General features: G+C 41.8%; 2 protein-coding genes across 2 annotated transcripts in view; one reads left to right on the top strand and one right to left on the bottom strand.

Annotated features, from left to right (window-relative positions):
• On the bottom strand, window positions 1-17,900 carry sh2d3a (SH2 domain containing 3A). The gene is made up of 20 exons (XM_082537673.1): window positions 17,755-17,900; window positions 17,451-17,542; window positions 17,212-17,329; window positions 15,976-16,005; window positions 15,825-15,886; window positions 15,558-15,706; window positions 8,978-9,017; window positions 8,715-8,831; window positions 7,947-8,090; window positions 7,460-7,749; window positions 7,286-7,371; window positions 6,476-6,595; window positions 6,241-6,398; window positions 5,907-6,107; window positions 4,852-5,013; window positions 4,575-4,690; window positions 4,073-4,244; window positions 3,848-3,959; window positions 1,140-1,325; window positions 1-632 (listed from the first exon to the last, which is right to left on the bottom strand). The coding sequence occupies exons 2-20, from the start codon at window positions 17,538-17,540 to the stop codon at window positions 457-459; spliced, it is 2,529 nt and encodes an 842-aa protein (XP_082393799.1). The 5' UTR covers window positions 17,541-17,542; window positions 17,755-17,900; the 3' UTR covers window positions 1-456.
• vav1 (vav guanine nucleotide exchange factor 1) overlaps window positions 13,245-18,566 on the top strand; it is a 36,630-nt gene continuing 31,308 nt past the window's right edge. The window contains exon 1 of the mRNA XM_082537669.1: window positions 13,245-13,514. The gene's annotated coding sequence lies outside the window, so the exon portion shown is untranslated. The remainder of the gene's footprint in view (window positions 13,515-18,566) is intronic.

The raw sequence follows: 18,566 nt of genomic DNA, 5'->3' as shown, positions 1-18,566 counted from the left end.
TGACAAAGGAAAACTTTTATTTATGCTTCGAAACACTGAAGTGAAAAATAGAGTATCCAGTCAGGCTTCTTTAAACAATGATTTTTAAAAAAAGGATCAGAAATGTACATTTTGTAAACACATTCCAGTTTTTGGAAAAGCAATTTTGAAATCTGGCGCAGGCCTATTTCACAATAAAGGTGTGTGCACACATTCCTGTTTAAAAAAAAAAAAAAGAAAAGAAAAAGAAAGTTGTTAAGCTGTTGTTTGACGAGCTCGACATACAGTCTTTTCTCAGCAAGTACAGGAAGAAAAAAACAAAACATTTTTTTCTCTATTTTATCTCCCAGTAGAAATGTCTCTTCCTTTACCTCCACAGCACACAGAGGCTCGGCTGAAACCTTTTCTCGTTTTCCTCAAGTGAAGAAAGTGCCGATTTCGCTCTCTGCTCAGAGAAACGGAGGGCTGAGGCTCAGGTTAAAGGTTCGGGTTGTCTTTAGATTCCAGTTTTTTTGAGAGGACACAAAGAACCTTATCAAACTTCTCATATCGCTCCTTCCTCTCTGCTCTTGCGCCCAGCTGACCCCAGAACAGCCGCAGGGCGAACTCTGTGCGGAAAGCCTCGAGCAGTTCGGGGATCGGCTCCCAGCCTCCTGTTGGAACAGTGCGTTGGACACTTAGTCAGATCAGATACCACCAAGATACAAGTTTCACAATGTACACAGTTTTTGAGCATAACGCTTTTTACTTTTCCACTTCCTGTCTCAGCCAGTGTTTATTTTATATTACAATGGGCTCGGTGCAAAAGCTACTCAGATGAACCAATTATCTGTAGCCTGTGGGAGCAATCCACTTCATTTCCATATTTCACAAAACACTCTCTCGACTTACTTAATAAAGCTGAAGGAAATTGATGCACAGTGAATATTCTGCTCACCATATCACCAGGTTGCCAGTTTTGGCTTCAACATTTTCTCGACTTGAATTTCAGCTCAGTAACACAGCTGCCTCCCAGCATCTTTACACAAGCTGTATTTGCCTTAAACGTTTTACTGAATATTATTTCCCCCCTCATTTGGACTCACGTGCACTGACATTTTTGTTTCCTTAATAACACTAATGATAATGTTGTACTGTATTGTGTGGATGAACGTGCATACCTGAGAGCAGAGCGTGTGCGTGCTCCTGATAATCATGGGCATGCAACGCAGCGCTGCGAGCAGATTGGAGGACATCATAGAGTAGCTGACAGCCTCTTTCACTGTCCTCTACTGGGTCCTCACCCTCCATTAGCATCAGCAGTGGAACCAGATGTGGCAAGGCTATGGGGCCCTGGACCACAGAGCCTGCAAACAAAAGCACTGCACCCATTAATCTCACAGGGGTAATGCAAAGATTTTACACATCAGTGTTTGCTTACACATTTCAGGGAATACTACATCAACTGCATATTCATAAGAGCTTAACATATATAATTAAAGCCTGACTGATGTATCAGCCAATATTAGATATTTGCCAATATTTGTATTAGCTGGCAACTGAAAATTTAGTAAAGGGGAAAAAAAAGGAAAGCGATTGACCATGCTATTCATGTTGATGTTGCATAGTTTGTCTGTGAGACGGCATTCTGCAACTTGATGTTTTTGGGACACCACAAACAGCCAGCTGATGCAAGGAGAACTGTGCAGATTGTAAATGACTAATTCACAAATTGTTGCGACAATAAAGGAAAAACTGCATTGTCACATTATCTAAGAAAGGACTGATAAATGATTACATATGTCAAATTTTAGTGAAAGTTATGTTTTGTGTGTTTGCCAAAATACATCAAATCGCCAAATATTAGTATTGGTCTTGATTGTTGATTTGATTGTGCTCTATATGTAATTTCACTAGTTGGGACCACATTGTCATTTAGGTTTGACAGCTTGTCCAGTAGATGATGGCAGACGGCTTGACCATGAATTGAGGCTGCGGTTTAGGGAAGGCCGGGCAGATCCTCATGTAGTAATGAGGAGTGGCTGCATTGAGAAAGGGAGGGAGAGTGAGTGGGGCCTGAAAATGAGAATGCACAGCTTTCACACAGGGTCATAGACAGAGAACAGGAAGTGTATGGAGGCGTGGTCCTGCTCCTGAAATCCAGATAAACTATTTCCAATTATATTAAAGTTTAACCAAATGTGCACAGTACTGAGCAGAGTTGCATAAAGTTCATTTTCTTGGTAGGCTTTCAAACTTAAGACTGTCCAGAGAAGAGAATGAATGATGCTGCAGGGCTTCTAGACAGGTCTTCATTATCCAGCTGCATGAAGTTATTTCATTTCTTTTTCTAACCTATACATGCTTAGCAACAATAATGAGAAAGTCTTGTTATTAATAAACCTATACATTCAAGAGGACATATTATACTTTCTTTGAATAATTAAAAAAATATATTATTACTAAATTAGAAAAGCTTTAAATGGGGGAAAAATCCCATGCTGGTTCAGGCAGAGAAAAGCCCTCAGCTCCAGTCTCTTTCTCTCTCTGAGAGATTAGCTGGACCTCACCAAGCAGAACCTCCTTAGAGTTATATATGAGGAGCATAACAAGCATAACTGGACCTTAAATGAATTTGAATATTACACAGAAATCCTTGTTGTGAATTTACAGTGCTGTGCAAAAGTCTTGAGCCACCACTCATTTCTTTATATTTTGCCTCTAAGGAGCCAGACATCATTAATCGTTCTCCAGGTTTTTCTGATGCTCTTTCAAAGTTTCGGGCGTTGGTAGCTTTTTCACTCATTTTCGGTCCAGGCCTTGTACCTGACCACTTTCAGATGAATGGGAGTTTTTGTTTGTTTGTCAATGTTAAGATTCATCACCTAACTCATGTGATGAATCAGTGTTGTATCTGCATGTAACAGACAACTTAGCAAAGATGCACTTTAAAATTGTATCTTTAGGCACTTTGTACAGCTTGTGGGGGAAAAGTAGATAATTGTTCATATTTCTTTAGCCGAATCTATGAAAAATGCCAAAGATAACAGTTTGACAGGCACAGAGTAGTATTTTTGCACCAGCAAGTTTTTTCCCAAAGAGCTGTTAGCTGTAAACTTGCCATATCTCAGCATTTTCTGCAGTCTCTCCTTAAAAAAGAAAGGAGGAAGGAAAGAAGGAAAACTATGCAAGTGGAGGACAAAAGAAGAAGTGGGAGGCATAAAAACTGTCTACAGCAGATAAACAGTCTGATATTCATGTCCTTAAGAAACAGAAAAAATACAGCAGAGGACTGAGACAGGACCTGAGTGATGAATTGATCCATTTACTGTTTGCTGAAGCCTCATCAGAAATAAGTTAGCTGTCAAGAAGCCATTCTTACGCAAGGGAAATGAGGAGAAAGGGCTGAGGTGTGCCAAATTACACTAGAGGTAGACTGAAAATCACTGCCAACTGCTAGTATAAGGAGAAGGGATACTGCAGCAAAATCATGACAGAGAGAAGAAAAGAGGGACCAAAAAGCTTCCAAAGAAGAGCTTTGATTGTTCTTCAAGAAGCCTGGAGAACTGTTCCTGAAGACTACTTAAAGAAGTTACAAGAAAACCTGCCTAAGAGAGTCTAGGCCAGGTTGAAGAATACGCTCATTAGAAATGTACAAATTCTGTTTTTGCCTTACATACTGTATTTCCGTGCATGTTTGCACAGGTTTCAATAAATTGCTGCACCTATTTCCCCATTTTACAAGCCAAATCTAAAGAAATGAAGGGTGCTCGAGACTTTTGCACAGTACTGTATCTTTGTAACGCCTGATCAAACCACAAGAAACAAATATTTCTAACCGCGCTGAACAAAAGTAACTTGCATAGACGATGTAAACACAGCCACTCACCATCTCCCTCATTCAGCGACTTCATGAACGGTTTGAGATTCTTCTCAAATAAAACTGCGCTCTCTGTGTACTCCCTCCTCAGCTCTTTCCATGTCGCCTCCAGTCGCGTTATCTGCACATTTGTATGTAAACAAATATTCAATATATGCAAGAAAACTTGAACCGCATTTTACTTTGAATAATTTTACATCCAGCAATCACAGTCCTCTGTCATAAATACTCCACCTGAGGCATCTCCAGAGCCTTCATCACAGCTGAGAAAGAGTACAAGTTGTGGGTGTGCTCTTTCAGGGCCTGAGCCAATAAGATTACTTTGTGTAAAACAGATGCTCTCTGTTCCACCCTCCCTGTGCAGCCCAGGATATCCACTGCGACTCCCAGTGCTATTAGATGATGCCTAAAAAATTCACATTGAGTGGATTAGAGGCGTCTGAGTGGACAGAAGATTGAATGCAGTAACTGGTAAGGGACATTTTTCATTTCTGAACACTGGCTTTCACCCAACCAGAGTCCAAGCAAATACAGTTGAGGTGAAACGAATTTTGTGGTACCCAGAGAATTAAAAAAAAAAGATGTGCAAAAAACCCCAAACAAAGAAACAAACAAATAAAAACTGATCCTTTTACAGTTTCTGTGTACAGCCACGAGATAAACCAACACCTCCAAGGATGACTGACAAAGTGTAACATTGGATTGATTTTTAAAATAGTGTGCAGGCTGCGTGTACCTCTCTAATAAATCCTGTCTTAACTGGTGTCCATGTGGCAGAGTGACAAGCTCCAGCCCTGAGCCAACTCCCATTAGCCTCTTCTGCTCATCGGTCACCCCGATGATGCGTGCAACCTGCACAATGAGCGATAAATGGCCAGTCAGATTCCTGATCCAAGAATTTCAACAGCTCATGTGTACATAAAGTGTTTATCAAACTACTCAAGATTAGAAACTACTGTTAAATTCAACACAGCTAAAGTTTTAAATGAGAAAAGAGTAAAAACCAGGGACACCTGGCAGTCAATGCTGAGCATGTGCAAAGCCATGGTTTTAGGGTCTGATCGGGTAAAGAGCTCTTTCAGCGTCACCAGGACGCTGTTCTCCAGAGGTCGGTTATTCTCAGGTAGGAGCAGCGACTTAAACTGATCCAACTGAAAACACGACTGTGACTCCATCTGTAATGAAGGCAGAAGAATATCATATACACACATGATACACATCATGCACATTAGTGTGCAGTTCTATATAACTGCACACTAATGTGCATGGATTGAATTTATTGTGAATATGAAGTTAAGACGGCAGAGTCAGGCTTTACAAACTGGCAAATACAATATGATTCTGACACCTGGTGGCAAAAAGGTAGTAAGTCAGTAATTAAAACTGCAGTAGAGAAACAACAGGAAATATGCATGCAATAGTGCAAAAAAAGTGTCACCTTTAATAACAGTCAAGGTCAATGTTGACATGATCTTAGGAACAATGGAAAACTTCCTCTTACGTCTGGGGTGGGGATCTCCAGGCCTCAAGGGCCGGTGTCCTGCAGGTTTTAGATGTGTCCTTGATCCAACACAGCTGATTCAAATGGCTAAATTTCCCCCTCAACATGTCTTCAAGTTCTCCAGAGGCCTGGTAATGAACTAATCATTTGATTCAGGCGTGTTGACCCAGGGTGCGATCTAAAACCTGCAGGACACCGGCCCTCAAGGCCTGGAGTTCCCTATTACTTTTAACTGGCAAGACTGGTACAGATACAGTTTCTGACACTGTCAGCTCTGTGTAGCTGACCAAACACTGATGTGGAAGTTGGAGCTGCTGTGCCTGTAGACGTATGCAACTATATCTAAGGTAAAGCAGATTTGATAGCACTGTGATGGATTACACAACTCCAACAATTTAAAGAGTACTCTTTTCATAAATCATAATCAAATAATTGGAAATCAACAGCCTCCCAGGGGAGCATAAAATAGATTTATGTACAGATAAGAACTTAATAGTTCCAGAAGCCTCAGAACCAATGGGAAATGTGAAAACTACAAACTGGAAGGTAATTATTATGTATACAAACATGTGGTCGTTCAAAGCACCAGTCCTCCACTTCCTTCTCTGCCTTTTTCTGGAACTGTTTGTCAAACAGCAGCTGTGAGGAGGCTTTTCTTTTCTCAGCCTCCAAAAAGCCAAAGGAAGTCTCTGTGAGGCGGGCACGGCTCTGCCACTTTTCTTCCGCACGCAGCTGATCCACATGACCTTTCCGCCGGCTCTGTGGCACCTAAACAGAACAAGAGGAGGGCTTAAGTCTCCACGGAGGATTTAGTTGTAGCTTGAAAGGCCTTCCTCATTTCTGCAAACATAAACAGTTACAACAGAAAGATGACATCAGCTGTGAAATTTTTTTCTTTTACCCGGATGACCAGCTCATTGTAGAAAGAAGAAGGGTCTTCATCCTGGTCTCTGGGTGGGGGAGGTACAGTATTGGAGAAAACAGTAGAAACCCTGAGAGGCTTAGGAGGAGCTCTGGGGTGTAGCTGCCCATCTGAACCTCTTAAAGTTGCACCACCACCTGCATCAGAGAGAGGGAAGCATGAGCTTTGTTTGTTAGATAAAGAAGTTCTCCATGCGCGTGGCTCTCCACGTTACCTGGATGGGAAGGTCGTGCGTGTCGTGGCTGTGGGCTCAGAAGGGGCTCGCTGCCTGTCCGAAACACTGGGGAGATTTGGGCAGGGCTAGTGTCCTCAGACTGAAGGTTCTGTGGAACACCTGTATGAAGAAGGTGACAGAGCACTGAAGATGGAGCGTGGATGAGTCTCCAAGCATGACAGTGACCCAAAACATATCCAAGGCAACAAAGAAGTGGCTAAAGAAGAAGCACATTAAGGCCATGGAGTGATGGAGGGGCTGAAGCTTCGAGTTGGCCTAAAGGATTTAGAGTGTTTCTGTACAGAGGAGGGGGTCAAGATCCCTCCTGAGGTGTGTCCAAATGTATGGTGACCAACTACATGGAACCTCTTACCTTTGAGCTTGCCATCAAATACTAAGTCATGTCGGGGATCAAATACTTATTTCACTTAACGTAAATCAAATCAATTCATAACTTTTATATAATGTGTTCTTTCTGGATTTGTGGATAAAATCCCCCTCTCTCCATAAAACTACCATAAATACGAGAGACTGTTCATTTCTTTGGAAGCGAGCACACTTACAGCTTCAGCAGGGGATTAAATAATCATTTCCCCACCACTGTATGTGTATAATGATCTTTGAAACCCTTATCACAATCCAACACAGAAAAACAAAAACATATCAAATGTTTAAATTCCAAAAAAGAATTTAAACATATTCCTTTTTTCTGAGGGGGTCAGAACTGGTTTGGCAGCACGAGTGGTACATCAAGCAGCTGACATTAATGTTGCTGTTCTGCAAATACGCTGCATGTTTGCAATACTGTACCAGTTCGTAGGTTGCTGTCAGACTGTGCAGTCTGAAGTGAAGGCCTCCGTCCCACGTTCTCCAAGTTAGCAGGATGACTTCCACTTCTGCCACACATCAAACAACGCTCAGTAACTTTGCTTTAAATCTCAGTTCTGTGTATGAATGTGCACCACACCAATTACGTTCTCGCACCTCAGCAGCGGATTGGCAACTTCCAGTGTGTCGGCATGTGTGGAGCTGAGGCTGCGTCTTTTGCCGTGCTCGGTCTGTTTTTCTCCACCTGCAACTTTATTACAGCTACTTTTGGACGTGGCCTGTCGCTCGGTGATGACACGCAGAGGAAGGGTCCGTGTGATTGGGTGAAAGATTACAGCGCCCGAACCCTGGGAGATGGGCCGGCGCCCGCCCACGTGGAAACGAACGAGAGCGGGAACGCTGTCAAAGCGATCCTCCTCAAACTGGAACAGCTCCCGAGAGTAGCCCTGTCACACAGATGGAGGCGCAGTCACACACACAAACTTACACACAAGTTTAGCAGCATTAATATTTTTATGAATTATTTTTATTTATATTTGTTTTTTCTATTGATCTACGGCCAGACATATGGTATGTGCTGTGTGTGTTGTTTGAGACATGGATTGTTGTCAGGTTAGCATGAGCACACGTAGCACAGACACACCTTTTTTGGTCGGAGGACCACTCGTATGACTTTAAAGTGCATGGGGCTGTTCTTCCAAAAGCAGGTCAAAACATAGTCGCCCGCGGAGGAGCTCGATTCTCGGACCAGAAAGTCCCCATCCCTCTCCAGCAGAGACTCGGCAGCCTGGAGAAGAGTCAGCAGGTTAGCTTTGACAGCCAGACAATTACCACACACACTCTCATGTCTGTGTGATAGATACAATGAGTTGCCAGTCAGCTAAAGATAAGTGTTTTAGATGTTCAAGAATGATGTATGATTACTGTAAAGGATATTTATGGTGAGCTATGCTGTTAAACTTAGCCTTCATTTACTTATTCACCTGTTTTTAAACAGGAAGTGGCACTTGAATGAAAACTGGCAATAAGTCTGTATACTGAAGAAAACGTCAATGCTACCTTTATCCAAATGTAATAACAGTAGCAGCTACACTCATTATATCCTGTTTGCTTGTTTGATCTGCAAAATCCAAAAACTGCGAGAACAAGAAACAACTTCCTTGAGGTTTCACTGAATGCCTGACAACCCCAGATGAAGTCACAACTGCAGGAAGTTGGTTTTTTGTGTCTATTTCTGCACTGTCTGTTTACAGTCTTCATGCTAGGCTGACACACAATAACGAGCTACTAGGTGTAACTTGATATTTATTTTGTACAAACATGAAAGTCTAACTTTTCACAGTACAGCAAATAACCATATTTCCAGAGGGGAAGTAAATCTGTTGCTTAAACGTGTAGATCTGATGTGCACCTCTCGGTTCAGCGGTCCGTGGTACCACGCGTGGCTCCTTGGGTCGTCAGTGCTAAGCTTCAGCTCTTCTTCCAGCTCCTTCTTCAGTGAGTCCATCTCTTTTCGACCTCCAAACACCTACAGCACAAAACACAGCAGCCCCCGCAGAGGCCAGAGATACACTGCTGATTTCGTGCTCATATTCTGCATGAACGAGGATTTAAAGGGAAATTTATAGAATGAAAAAGAAAACAGCCAGAAAGGCCATTTGCTTAAGCTCTTACCTTCAGCTGGCTGAAGTATGCAGCGACACTTCTCCTCTTGCTGAAAAACAAGAAGTGATTCGGAGTTACTCGTCTGAACCCCAGAGAGCCACAGATGATGGTGCCATGTTTTTCCTCTGAACAAAAGCAGCACGAGGATGGAAGGTCCAAGGTCTGGGTGTGCGATTAACACCAGAAAATCTGAACAACTTTTAACAGCCTGCCTTCATTTTCTTCCTTCCTTCCTTCCTTCCTCCCCAAGCTTCCACCTTCCTGCCTCTGTATACACAAGGCTTGCAGATGAAGAGGTCAGACAACTTATAACAGGGCTGGAAAAAGATACCTCCCACAGATTATATTAACTATTCCATAAAAGGTCCATCTGTGTCACTGGAACAAATGATCTGTTTAGGGATTGCTTGTGCACAAACAGTGATGGAAGGTGATTTGAGCCTGGACATCACCACTATCAACATCTAAACAAAACCCGCCACATTTTTTATGGTTTTCTTTGGTTTATGCAGAGAAGTATATTCTGATTACAAAAACAAATTTAGGATCCTCAAATCATACGAGTGCAATTGTTCTGATGAGTCCTGTTTTGTGTCTTTTAATTGTTTGTTCAGTTTACTGTTAAATTAACCTCATCAAACTGAGTCTTTATTTTCAGATCTATACCTTTGCAAAAGCCTTTGCAAACAAGTCATAATTTTATATCCCCAAATCACCAAAAATGTTCTTTTCAGACATATAATCTAAAAAACTAGAATATGCATATTTTTAAATGACAACTAAGTCTTTAACACGAGAGTTATTCAACGGTTGTTAAAAAAAAGTCCACCAACCTTCCAGAAAAAAAAATCATATGACCTCCATGACCTCAGAGTCCTCAGTGCCGCTCATCCTACCTGCTTTCACTAGCAATGAAGCCTGACAGCAGCTTTCTCTTCCATGTTTGTCCTCACTGAATTCAAGAGCAGGCGTCCACCAGACTGACAGCAGCCCTTGAAAACTTGCTCCCTGAACAATTTTGTAACATCAGAAATCTTCATCCTGTATGCCTTTTAAATATTCCACTCAGGAGTTTTCTTCTTATTAACTAATCCACCTGTCATTTGATCTATAAATTTTACAAAATGGCAAAATAATAATAATAGTAATCACACTTTCCTAAAGCCAAAAATCCAACTTCCACATAACACAAAGCAAAACAGCAAATCCCCCAAACTGAGAAGCTGCAAAGATCTAAAAACAATTAATTAACTGGGTATGAAGCTCAATCCAAAACACAGGCCAGAGAAATAGCCTTTAATTGTGCTAAGAGGTAGTTTCAGTCTGTGTCTAAACCCTGTGGCAGTGGATAAGTACACTTTAAAAAAAAAATGAAAGGAAACACTTAAATCTCCCACATGTTTGCACTGAGGAGGAGACGCTCTGTATCTCATTGCACATCTGGATGGTGACAATAAAAGCATTCTGTTCTCTATTGTAAATCACACATCAGCGTTTGATGAAGGAAATACTCAAACTGAAAATCTTTACTGACATACACTGAGTAATTCAAAGAGAACAAAATGATGTCACAGTGGTCAGTTGGGACGATTAATCATTAACCCCTTGAAGGTTGGAACCACAATCAAACCAAAAATCTGAGATAAAAACTGAAACCACAGGCTGACACACTACAGGGAGTGCAGAATTATTAGGCAAATGAGTATTTTGTCCACATCATCCTCTTCGTGCATGTTGTCTTACTCCAAGCTGTATAGGCTCAAAAGCCTACTACCAATTAAGCATATTAGGTGATGTGCATCTCTGTAATGAGAAGGGGTGTGGTCTAATGACATCAACACCCTATATCAGGTGTGCATAATTATTAGGCAACGTCCTTTCTTTTGGCAAAATGGGTCAAAAGAAGGACTTGACAGGCTCAGAAAAGTCAAAAATAGTGAGATATCTTGCAGAGGGATGCAGCAGTCTCAAAATTGCAAAGCTTCTGAAGCGTGATCATCGAACAATCAAGCGTTTCATTCAAAATAGTCAACAGGGTCGCAAGAAGCGTGTGGAAAAACCGAGGCGCAAAATAACTGCCCATGAACTGAGAAAAGTCAAGCGTGCAGCTGCCAAGATGCCACTTGCCACCAGTTTGGCCATATTTCAGAGCTGCAACATCACTGGAGTGCCCAAAAGCACAAGGTGTGCAATACTCAGAGACATGGCCAAGGTAAGAAAGGCTGAAAGACGACCACCACTGAACAAGACACACAAGCTGAAACGTCAAGACTGGGCCAAGAAATATCTCAAGACTGGTTTTTCTAAGGTTTTATGGACTGATGAAATGAGAGTGAGTCTTGATGGGCCAGATGGATGGGCCCGTGGCTGGATTGGTAAAGGGCAGAGAGCTCCTGTCCGACTCAGACGCCAGCAAGGTGGAGGTGGAGTACTGGTTTGGGCTGGTATCATCAAAGATGAGCTTGTGGGGCCTTTTCGGGTTGAGGATGGAGTCAAGCTCAACTCCCAGTCCTACTGCCAGTTTCTGGAAGACACCTTCTTCAAGCAGTGGTACAGGAAGAAGTCCGCATCCTTCAAGAAAAACATGATTTTCATGCAGGACAATGCTCCATCACACGCGTCCAAGTACTCCACAGCGTGGCTGGCAAGAAAGGCTATAAAAGAAGAAAAACTAATGACATGGCCACCTTGTTCACCTGATCTGAACCCCATTGAGAACCTGTGGTCCATCATCAAATGTGAAATTTACAAGGAGGGAAAACAGTACACCTCTCTGAACAGTGTCTGGGAGGCTGTGGTTGCTGCTGCACGCAATGTTGATGGTGAACAGATCAAAACACTGACAGAATCCATGGATGGCAGGCTTTTGAGTGTCCTTGCAAAGAAAGGTGGCTATATTGGTCGCTGATTTGTTTTTGTTTTGTTTTTGAATGTCAGAAATGTATATTTGTGAATGTGGAGATGTTATATTGGTTTCACTGGTAAAAATAAATAATTGAAATGGGTATATATTTGTTTTTTGTTAAGTTGCCTAATAATTATGCACAGTAATAGTCACCTGCACACACAGATATCCCCCTAAAATAGCTGAAACTAAAAACAAACTAAAAACTACTTCCAAAAACATTCAGCTTTGATATTAATGAGTTTTTTGGGTTCATTGAGAACATGGTTGTTGTTCAATAATAAAATTATTCCTCAAAAATACAACTTGCCTAATAATTCTGCACTCCCTGTATTGTCGTAATGTGTCACGGTAGTGTGTATTGGCTGTGCAAACCCACAACAACCTCGGTGTGTGGGTCTATTCGGTGGAGTCACCGATACATGACATCCCAGAGGCTTTCAAATGGATTCAGGTCAGGGAAGCATCAGAACCGTAACACCATCACAGCCTTCGTACAGGTAGCAGGTTTAGTGTAATATACGAGTTATGTTGAGGGGTGTCCCATGTTGATAATAAAAACAACAACAGCAACAATAATAATAATAATGGACATTTTGAACAGAGTGAAGGAGGTTTCTTCCTGTTATAAGGGAGTTTTTCCTTTCCACTGTCGCCAAGTGCTTGTTCATAGGGGGTCGTTTACTTGCTGGGGTTTTCTCTTTGTTATTGCAAGGTCCTTACCTCACAATATAAAGTGCTTTGAGATGACTGCTATTGCGATTTGGCGCTATATAAATAAAACCGGGGGGTAAAAAACTAAAATTGAAGGACATCCGAATAAATCACAGTTGTAAGATTTTCTGTGTGGTTCTTAGTTCAACATCCGGTCTGAGGGGCGTTGGTCTGGGCAGAAACACCTGTACAACGCGCTGGACAGCCAGCTATTGAGAAATGTAACCTGACACCACATATTTCTATGTTTGATACAATTTTATTAAAGTTCTCTGGAAATTTGGCACACCAGAGGAGACAGCTGCCATTATATCCTCTAACAGCTCTTGTTGTCAACCTGAACATTCTTCGACAGCGTCTAAACTTGCCAGTGCCTTAAAATTGTGCAACAGGTCGTTAGTTCGCTGGCAGAGGTACAGGTAACAACAACCCAAAAGTAACCACTCTCGACTTTTTGGTTCTAGCTTTACCACTTCGTGTGCTGAGTTCTGAGTACTGCATGTTCAGAAAATGTCCAGAAAGCCTTGCACAATCCGCAATAAAAGGTAAATTAACTGTTGAGAAAACACCCGTCTTAACCTTCAACATCTCGCGTTAGTTAAAGTTGTTCGTTGTTTAAAAAAAACGGCACTGACGGCGGTCAGCGGTCCGTCCTACCTGTCAGCCCGACTCACAGCTCACTCTCCGCGGACATGTTTTACTGTTTGCGGTCCGAGTTCACACCAACAAACAACAGCTGGGAAGTTTAACGTTGTGTCCGTCTGTGCTGCGGTCCCTCCCAGCTCCCCCCTCCTCTCTTCTCCCTCCTGCCTGAGTCGTGCTCAGTACGAGTTCCCACAAGTTGCCCTCAGCTCTCCTCCTCCCCGCCCCTGGCCCCGGTGCTGAAACGCCGCTATCTGTCTGGCATTCCTCGGATACCGACGCAAGGTGAGCTGACACAGCAGCACCTGGGACGACAGGAAGGTGGGGAGCTGTATGGGGGTATATCCTACATGTGGAGCTGGTTTAGATGTCAACTTGGCCAACATTTTATTTTATCACACAAACTGAAGGTCGGTATTGGGCAAAACACGGTCAAGGGCGAGCATAGGATTTAAAAACAAAAGAAGCAGTTGAAGGCTGGGGGGTTACCATGAATAGAAATTTAAAAAAAAATTAAAGTAGAAAATAGATATTATTATTATTATTATTATTATTATTAGAAGAAGAAGAAACAAATGGAAATTTGCTAATAGTATTGCATGAAAAATGACCTAAGCAATAATTTGGAATTGGGGTGAAAGAAGTGTTAAGACGATTTACCAAAACATACACATTACTGCACTACAGTCTATAATATTTGCACAAGTAAAAGTCCCTGCATAGAAAAGCAATAGCATCCAAATATGGCCTAAACATAGTTAGTATAAAGAACAGAGCAGTTCACAATGTTGCAGCTGCTGTTTGTTTTATTTACTTTATATACTGCTGAGTAGCTGGTACCTTTTACAATCTGGCATGATTACTAAGTTTATATTTTATATGAATAATCTAAGCAGTATTTAGTAACCAGTGTTACGTGGAGTAACTAGATTTGCCTCTTTATGTGGGAGTGGACAACATGTTTGTCCCTAGTCCTAGGAACATCATGATGCATTGTCCCACATTTTGACTTGTTTTTGCAGGTCATGCACTTTTCTAGTCAGAAGAAGCTTATCCTGTCTAGTACCATCAGGGAACGCTACAAGTCACCAAAAAGTTTTTTTGTTGAATATGATGGGAAAAAAATAACGTAAACGTAGTATATGTGTTCATTCTTGGATGAAAATGGTTAAAACTGTCAGATATTGCTCAAAACAAGGTATGCTAGTCTATGGATAGATAGAGTAGCATACCTTGTCTATGTACCTGTCTGTCTCTCAGCATTGTTGACATGTCCCACTTTGTCCCACACAGACACAGTGTTTGCCCCACATTCAGTTTATTGGAAACCGATCACCCTGCTATTGTAGCACTCCTGCACATGCTTTCCTCATCAACAGATTTTACTAAGTCTTTCTTCAGCACAACAAATGCTGTTTGTTTTATGCCTCTTTATACTTTAACAGATGTTGATAATAGAAAGATAAATTGCTCCTGACCTGTCACATCCACTGAGGAGGAGCAACAGAAACCTTACACACAGGCATCTCAAAATTTAAAAAGTAAGTGCATGACTGGATGTTATATATTGGATATAAATAGCCTTTGGATCAGTAAAACTGATTACAGGTGAGGTGATGAGCAGACCTATAGAAAGGAGGTGATATGCTAATATGTAAACGGTCACTTCACACATTATAAAACTATCTTTTCACACACACTTGAAGCTGTATTTAGCCGTGCAGGTGGGTTTGGTTTTACATGCTCAAATGTTCAAATATCCACATCTACAGCTGCCCTCAGACATAGGATGCTAAACTATTGTTTATCCATCTCAGATCTGCTGAAAAACTCCATCGCTGCCTGTTTTGAGAGAAAATAACAGTTAACTGATTCTTTTATGGAGATCTTCTTCATAAGGTCTCTGGATGATTCAAACAAACTGGAACAATGGGTTTAGGAAGGACATGACTTGGTCAAGGTTGCCACTTACCAGGAATAGAGTGAAAATACATGCTTTTTGTAATTTGAATGAACTGGATTTTGTTGCTGGAGATAGTCTGGAGCTAAATCTTCTTCTTTGTAATTGTTTGGACTGTAAGGATTGAACACTTGCAGACGCGTACTTTCACTTTGTCACTGAGTTCTTGACCTTCGTCAGTGGGAGGTGGGACTCAGTGCAGCGTAACATCCTGTCATTTAATATTCATAAAGGCTTTTCATTCGTAATGTCTTTTCAGGCCCATTTATGGATAACTGATTGTTTGCCCCGCCTTACAAACTCTGAGTTAGACTTTGTGAGGTCAAATGTAATCATTAGCCAGAAGGTGGAGGCGGGGGTCACTTTACCTGTGTTTGCTGTCCTGACAGGTGTTGTTACTGATGTTGTCCTCGTCCAGGGGGCGGAGCTGCGAGCAGGAGGCCGACAGGCGATGTTTCTTGTCAGCGCGCTGGAGGCGGGGCAGAACACTCTGACGAAACAGATCCTTCGGCCTCTCCTGCACGCAAAGGCAAATCCCCAGTTAGTGTTGCCTCTGGAGCAGCTGTCTGCATTGCGTTAGGACTTCAGCTGTTTTGTGATGTTCACAGCTTGCAGTGCAAACTTTGTGAGCTCACCAGATCCATGGACGATCCCAGCGAATATTTTCGGCTCACTCTGCGCTTTATGACTTGCCCACCTCAGAGGACAGAAGGACATTTTTAATGGCACAGGTTGACATGCTGGAAAACAGAGTTAAAGAAGAGTTGAAGAAGACAAGATCCGTACCGCTGCCTTGACTGTCCGTTAGAATTGAAGCTGGAATTTAAAAAAAACATAGTCAGTGTTAATTTAAATTAATTGGTGATTAAAGTCTGTTAGTTTTTGTGTTTTCATCCACAGAACTGTTCAGCATATTTGTTTATTTCCAAGCATGCACTGTGCCAGATATTAAATAAGTTGTGAGTTCATCATTCGTTCAGAGATCTTCACCTACTTTCATTTATACTAAGCACCAAGAGCCAGAAAAAACCCTAAAAAGATAACATTTGACTTCATAAACCGACTCGTCACGCACTGCGTTAATTATTCTAACAGATTCTGCTCTCTGAAAGTTAAGGATGAATCAACCCAAGATAAGATGTTATCTTTCTGTCTGTGTTCTTTCGTAACAGAGACATACACTCACTGGCCACTTTGTTAGGTACACATGTTGATGCATATATAGCACGGCGTGGTCGCTGCCTCCTAGACAGGGTGGTCTGATTATTTCAGAAACTGCTGATTTCCTGGGATTTTTCCACACAATTATCTCAAGAATTTACAAGTGGCAGTTCTCTGGGTGAAAACGACTTGTTGATGTCAGAGGTCACGAGCGAATGGCCAAACAGCTTTGAGCTGATAGGAAGGCAGCAGTAACTCAAATAACCAGACATTAGAGGCGAGGTACTCAGAAGAGCATCTCTGACCACACATGTCAAACCTTAAATCCCTTCAGAGCACAAGACCACACAGGGTGCTACTCTATTTAGCTAGGAACAGGAAACTGAGGCCTACAGTGCGCTTGAATTCACCAAAATTGGATAGTAGGAGATTAGAAAAAACATTGCCTGGTCTGATGAGTCTTGATTTTTGCTTGGATGCAAGGTCAGAATTTGGCATAAAAAGACATGGATGCAAGCATGGATGCATCCAATAGAGCATGTTGTAGGATGTGATGAAACGGGAAATGTGGTCATGGATGTGCTGCATGTTTATTGGCTGCACATCCATGACCACATTTACTTTTGTCATGTCAGTATGAACCAAAATCTTCCAGGATATAAGTGGAGTGGGATAAACTATTGAAATACATGATTTACCAAAAGAAAGCCTGACAAAACTGTAATCTGTGATGTGATAATGCTCCACTTTATATGCTGTCGTCCAGTACGTTTCAATATTTAATCAGCATATTTATACATAATCTCCAAACTTCCCAGCCCTTGTGTGTACGTGCAAATGCATCTAGCGAATGCATGTCACCGTAGTGTGGGTCCATTCGCTCTCTCTGTTTTGAAAGCTGGTTGAGGATGGTTTCTCTGTGTGTTGCATCTTCTATCCCTGCATCCTTCAACTCTCCGTCCGTCACATTCAGCAAACCCTGTAAACAAGTAAACAAACAAACAAAGTCAGGCCGGGGAACATCATTTAAAAAAAGGCAATGATTAGGGTACAAGAAAAAAAAAGAAAAAATATGCATTTTGAATATTTACTGTTCATACCTCCAGACCATAATATTCATTTTCAAGTATCTTGGTGTACTGGGGCAGGCCAATCTGTCTCAGCCACCAGGCGATGGAGCGATTATTCATGTCTGAACAGCAAGTTGGGGGGAAGATACGGATTACATACCAGCACATATGCAAACACGCACATGCTTGCACATGTTTCTGTGCATAAGAGTTTTAGAAGAAACACAAATGAAGGATCAGCCTGATTATCAGCTTACTTCCAGAAAGCAGCCAGCTAGAAACACAAGCAGACAGTCCAGTTTGCCTTGCAGCAGCTACAGTATGCAACGCCTACCTGTTTACTGGGTCCCCCGTCTCACTCTGGGAGTCTTCTCTGTCTTCTCTTTTTAATATCTCTCTTTCATTCTGCTTTTTTCTTTCCTTACTTTTCCTCCCTTCTTTGAGTAGTCCTTGTCAAAGTTTCTTATATCATTAAGTCTGCCTCTCACTTTCTGTTTGTGGTAACAGTGGAAGCCCGCTCCCCCTCAAACCTGCGGGGTCAACAGAAAGCCAATCAGATTTTACACTGGGAACACAGCACCCTGCCCAAAACGGCAAATCACATCACAGGAATCCTCTTGAGTTCTCGGTAGGTGGAGAGCGCAGGTAGAGACATGCCGTGAGATAGATACAGAGTTCCAAAAAACAAGAAGGGGGATATTAAATGTTAGGCAGCTGTCAGCATGTCAAGTCAGAGATAGGCATGCAGGCCCAGCGGTATGTCTTCCAACCTGTCTGACTGTCTGTTAAGGTAGCATGTTGTGAGATACAGTCCCTGCAGGAATACTGGTGCTTTGCATGAGGCTGACACCCAGTGTTGAAGTGAAAAGTGACACAGACCTGCCAGTTTTATACAACAAAAGGCAATTTACTCAACTTGATGGCAAGTGCTCAGCATATGTAAAGCCGCAGTATGTTAATCTGAAAGTAAAGAGTGTCAGTAACTAAGGAAATTAAATGGGGACAGTTTGGGTGTTTACTTTTTCTACAGACACTATGGAGCATTAAGTATTTTTGAAGTTTCATACAAAATGCTGTTTTGTTTTTGATATGACTTTGATGTGATCGTGTTATATCAATATATGGTGCAATATTGATTTGGCACAG

This window comes from Aulonocara stuartgranti (genome assembly GCF_965226115.1).
Source record: "Aulonocara stuartgranti genome assembly, chromosome: 6".
Classification (NCBI taxonomy): Eukaryota; Metazoa; Chordata; class Actinopteri; order Cichliformes; family Cichlidae; genus Aulonocara; species Aulonocara stuartgranti.
Note: the sequence above shows the minus strand (reverse complement) of the source record. Positions and strands in the feature narration are given on the sequence as shown.

Excerpts from the sequence above, each read along its gene's own strand:
- sh2d3a (XM_082537673.1), bottom strand. The coding sequence starts at position 17,540 with ATGAATAATCGCTCCATCGCCTGGTGGCTGAGACAGATTGGCCTGCCC. Across the intron at positions 15,887-15,975 it reads AACGGACAGTCAAGGCAGCG|GTGGGCAAGTCATAAAGCGC; the intron begins GTACGGATCTTG and ends CTGTCCTCTGAG. Across the intron at positions 7,750-7,946 it reads TGGTCCTCCGACCAAAAAAG|GGCTACTCTCGGGAGCTGTT; the intron begins GTGTGTCTGTGC and ends TCTGTGTGACAG.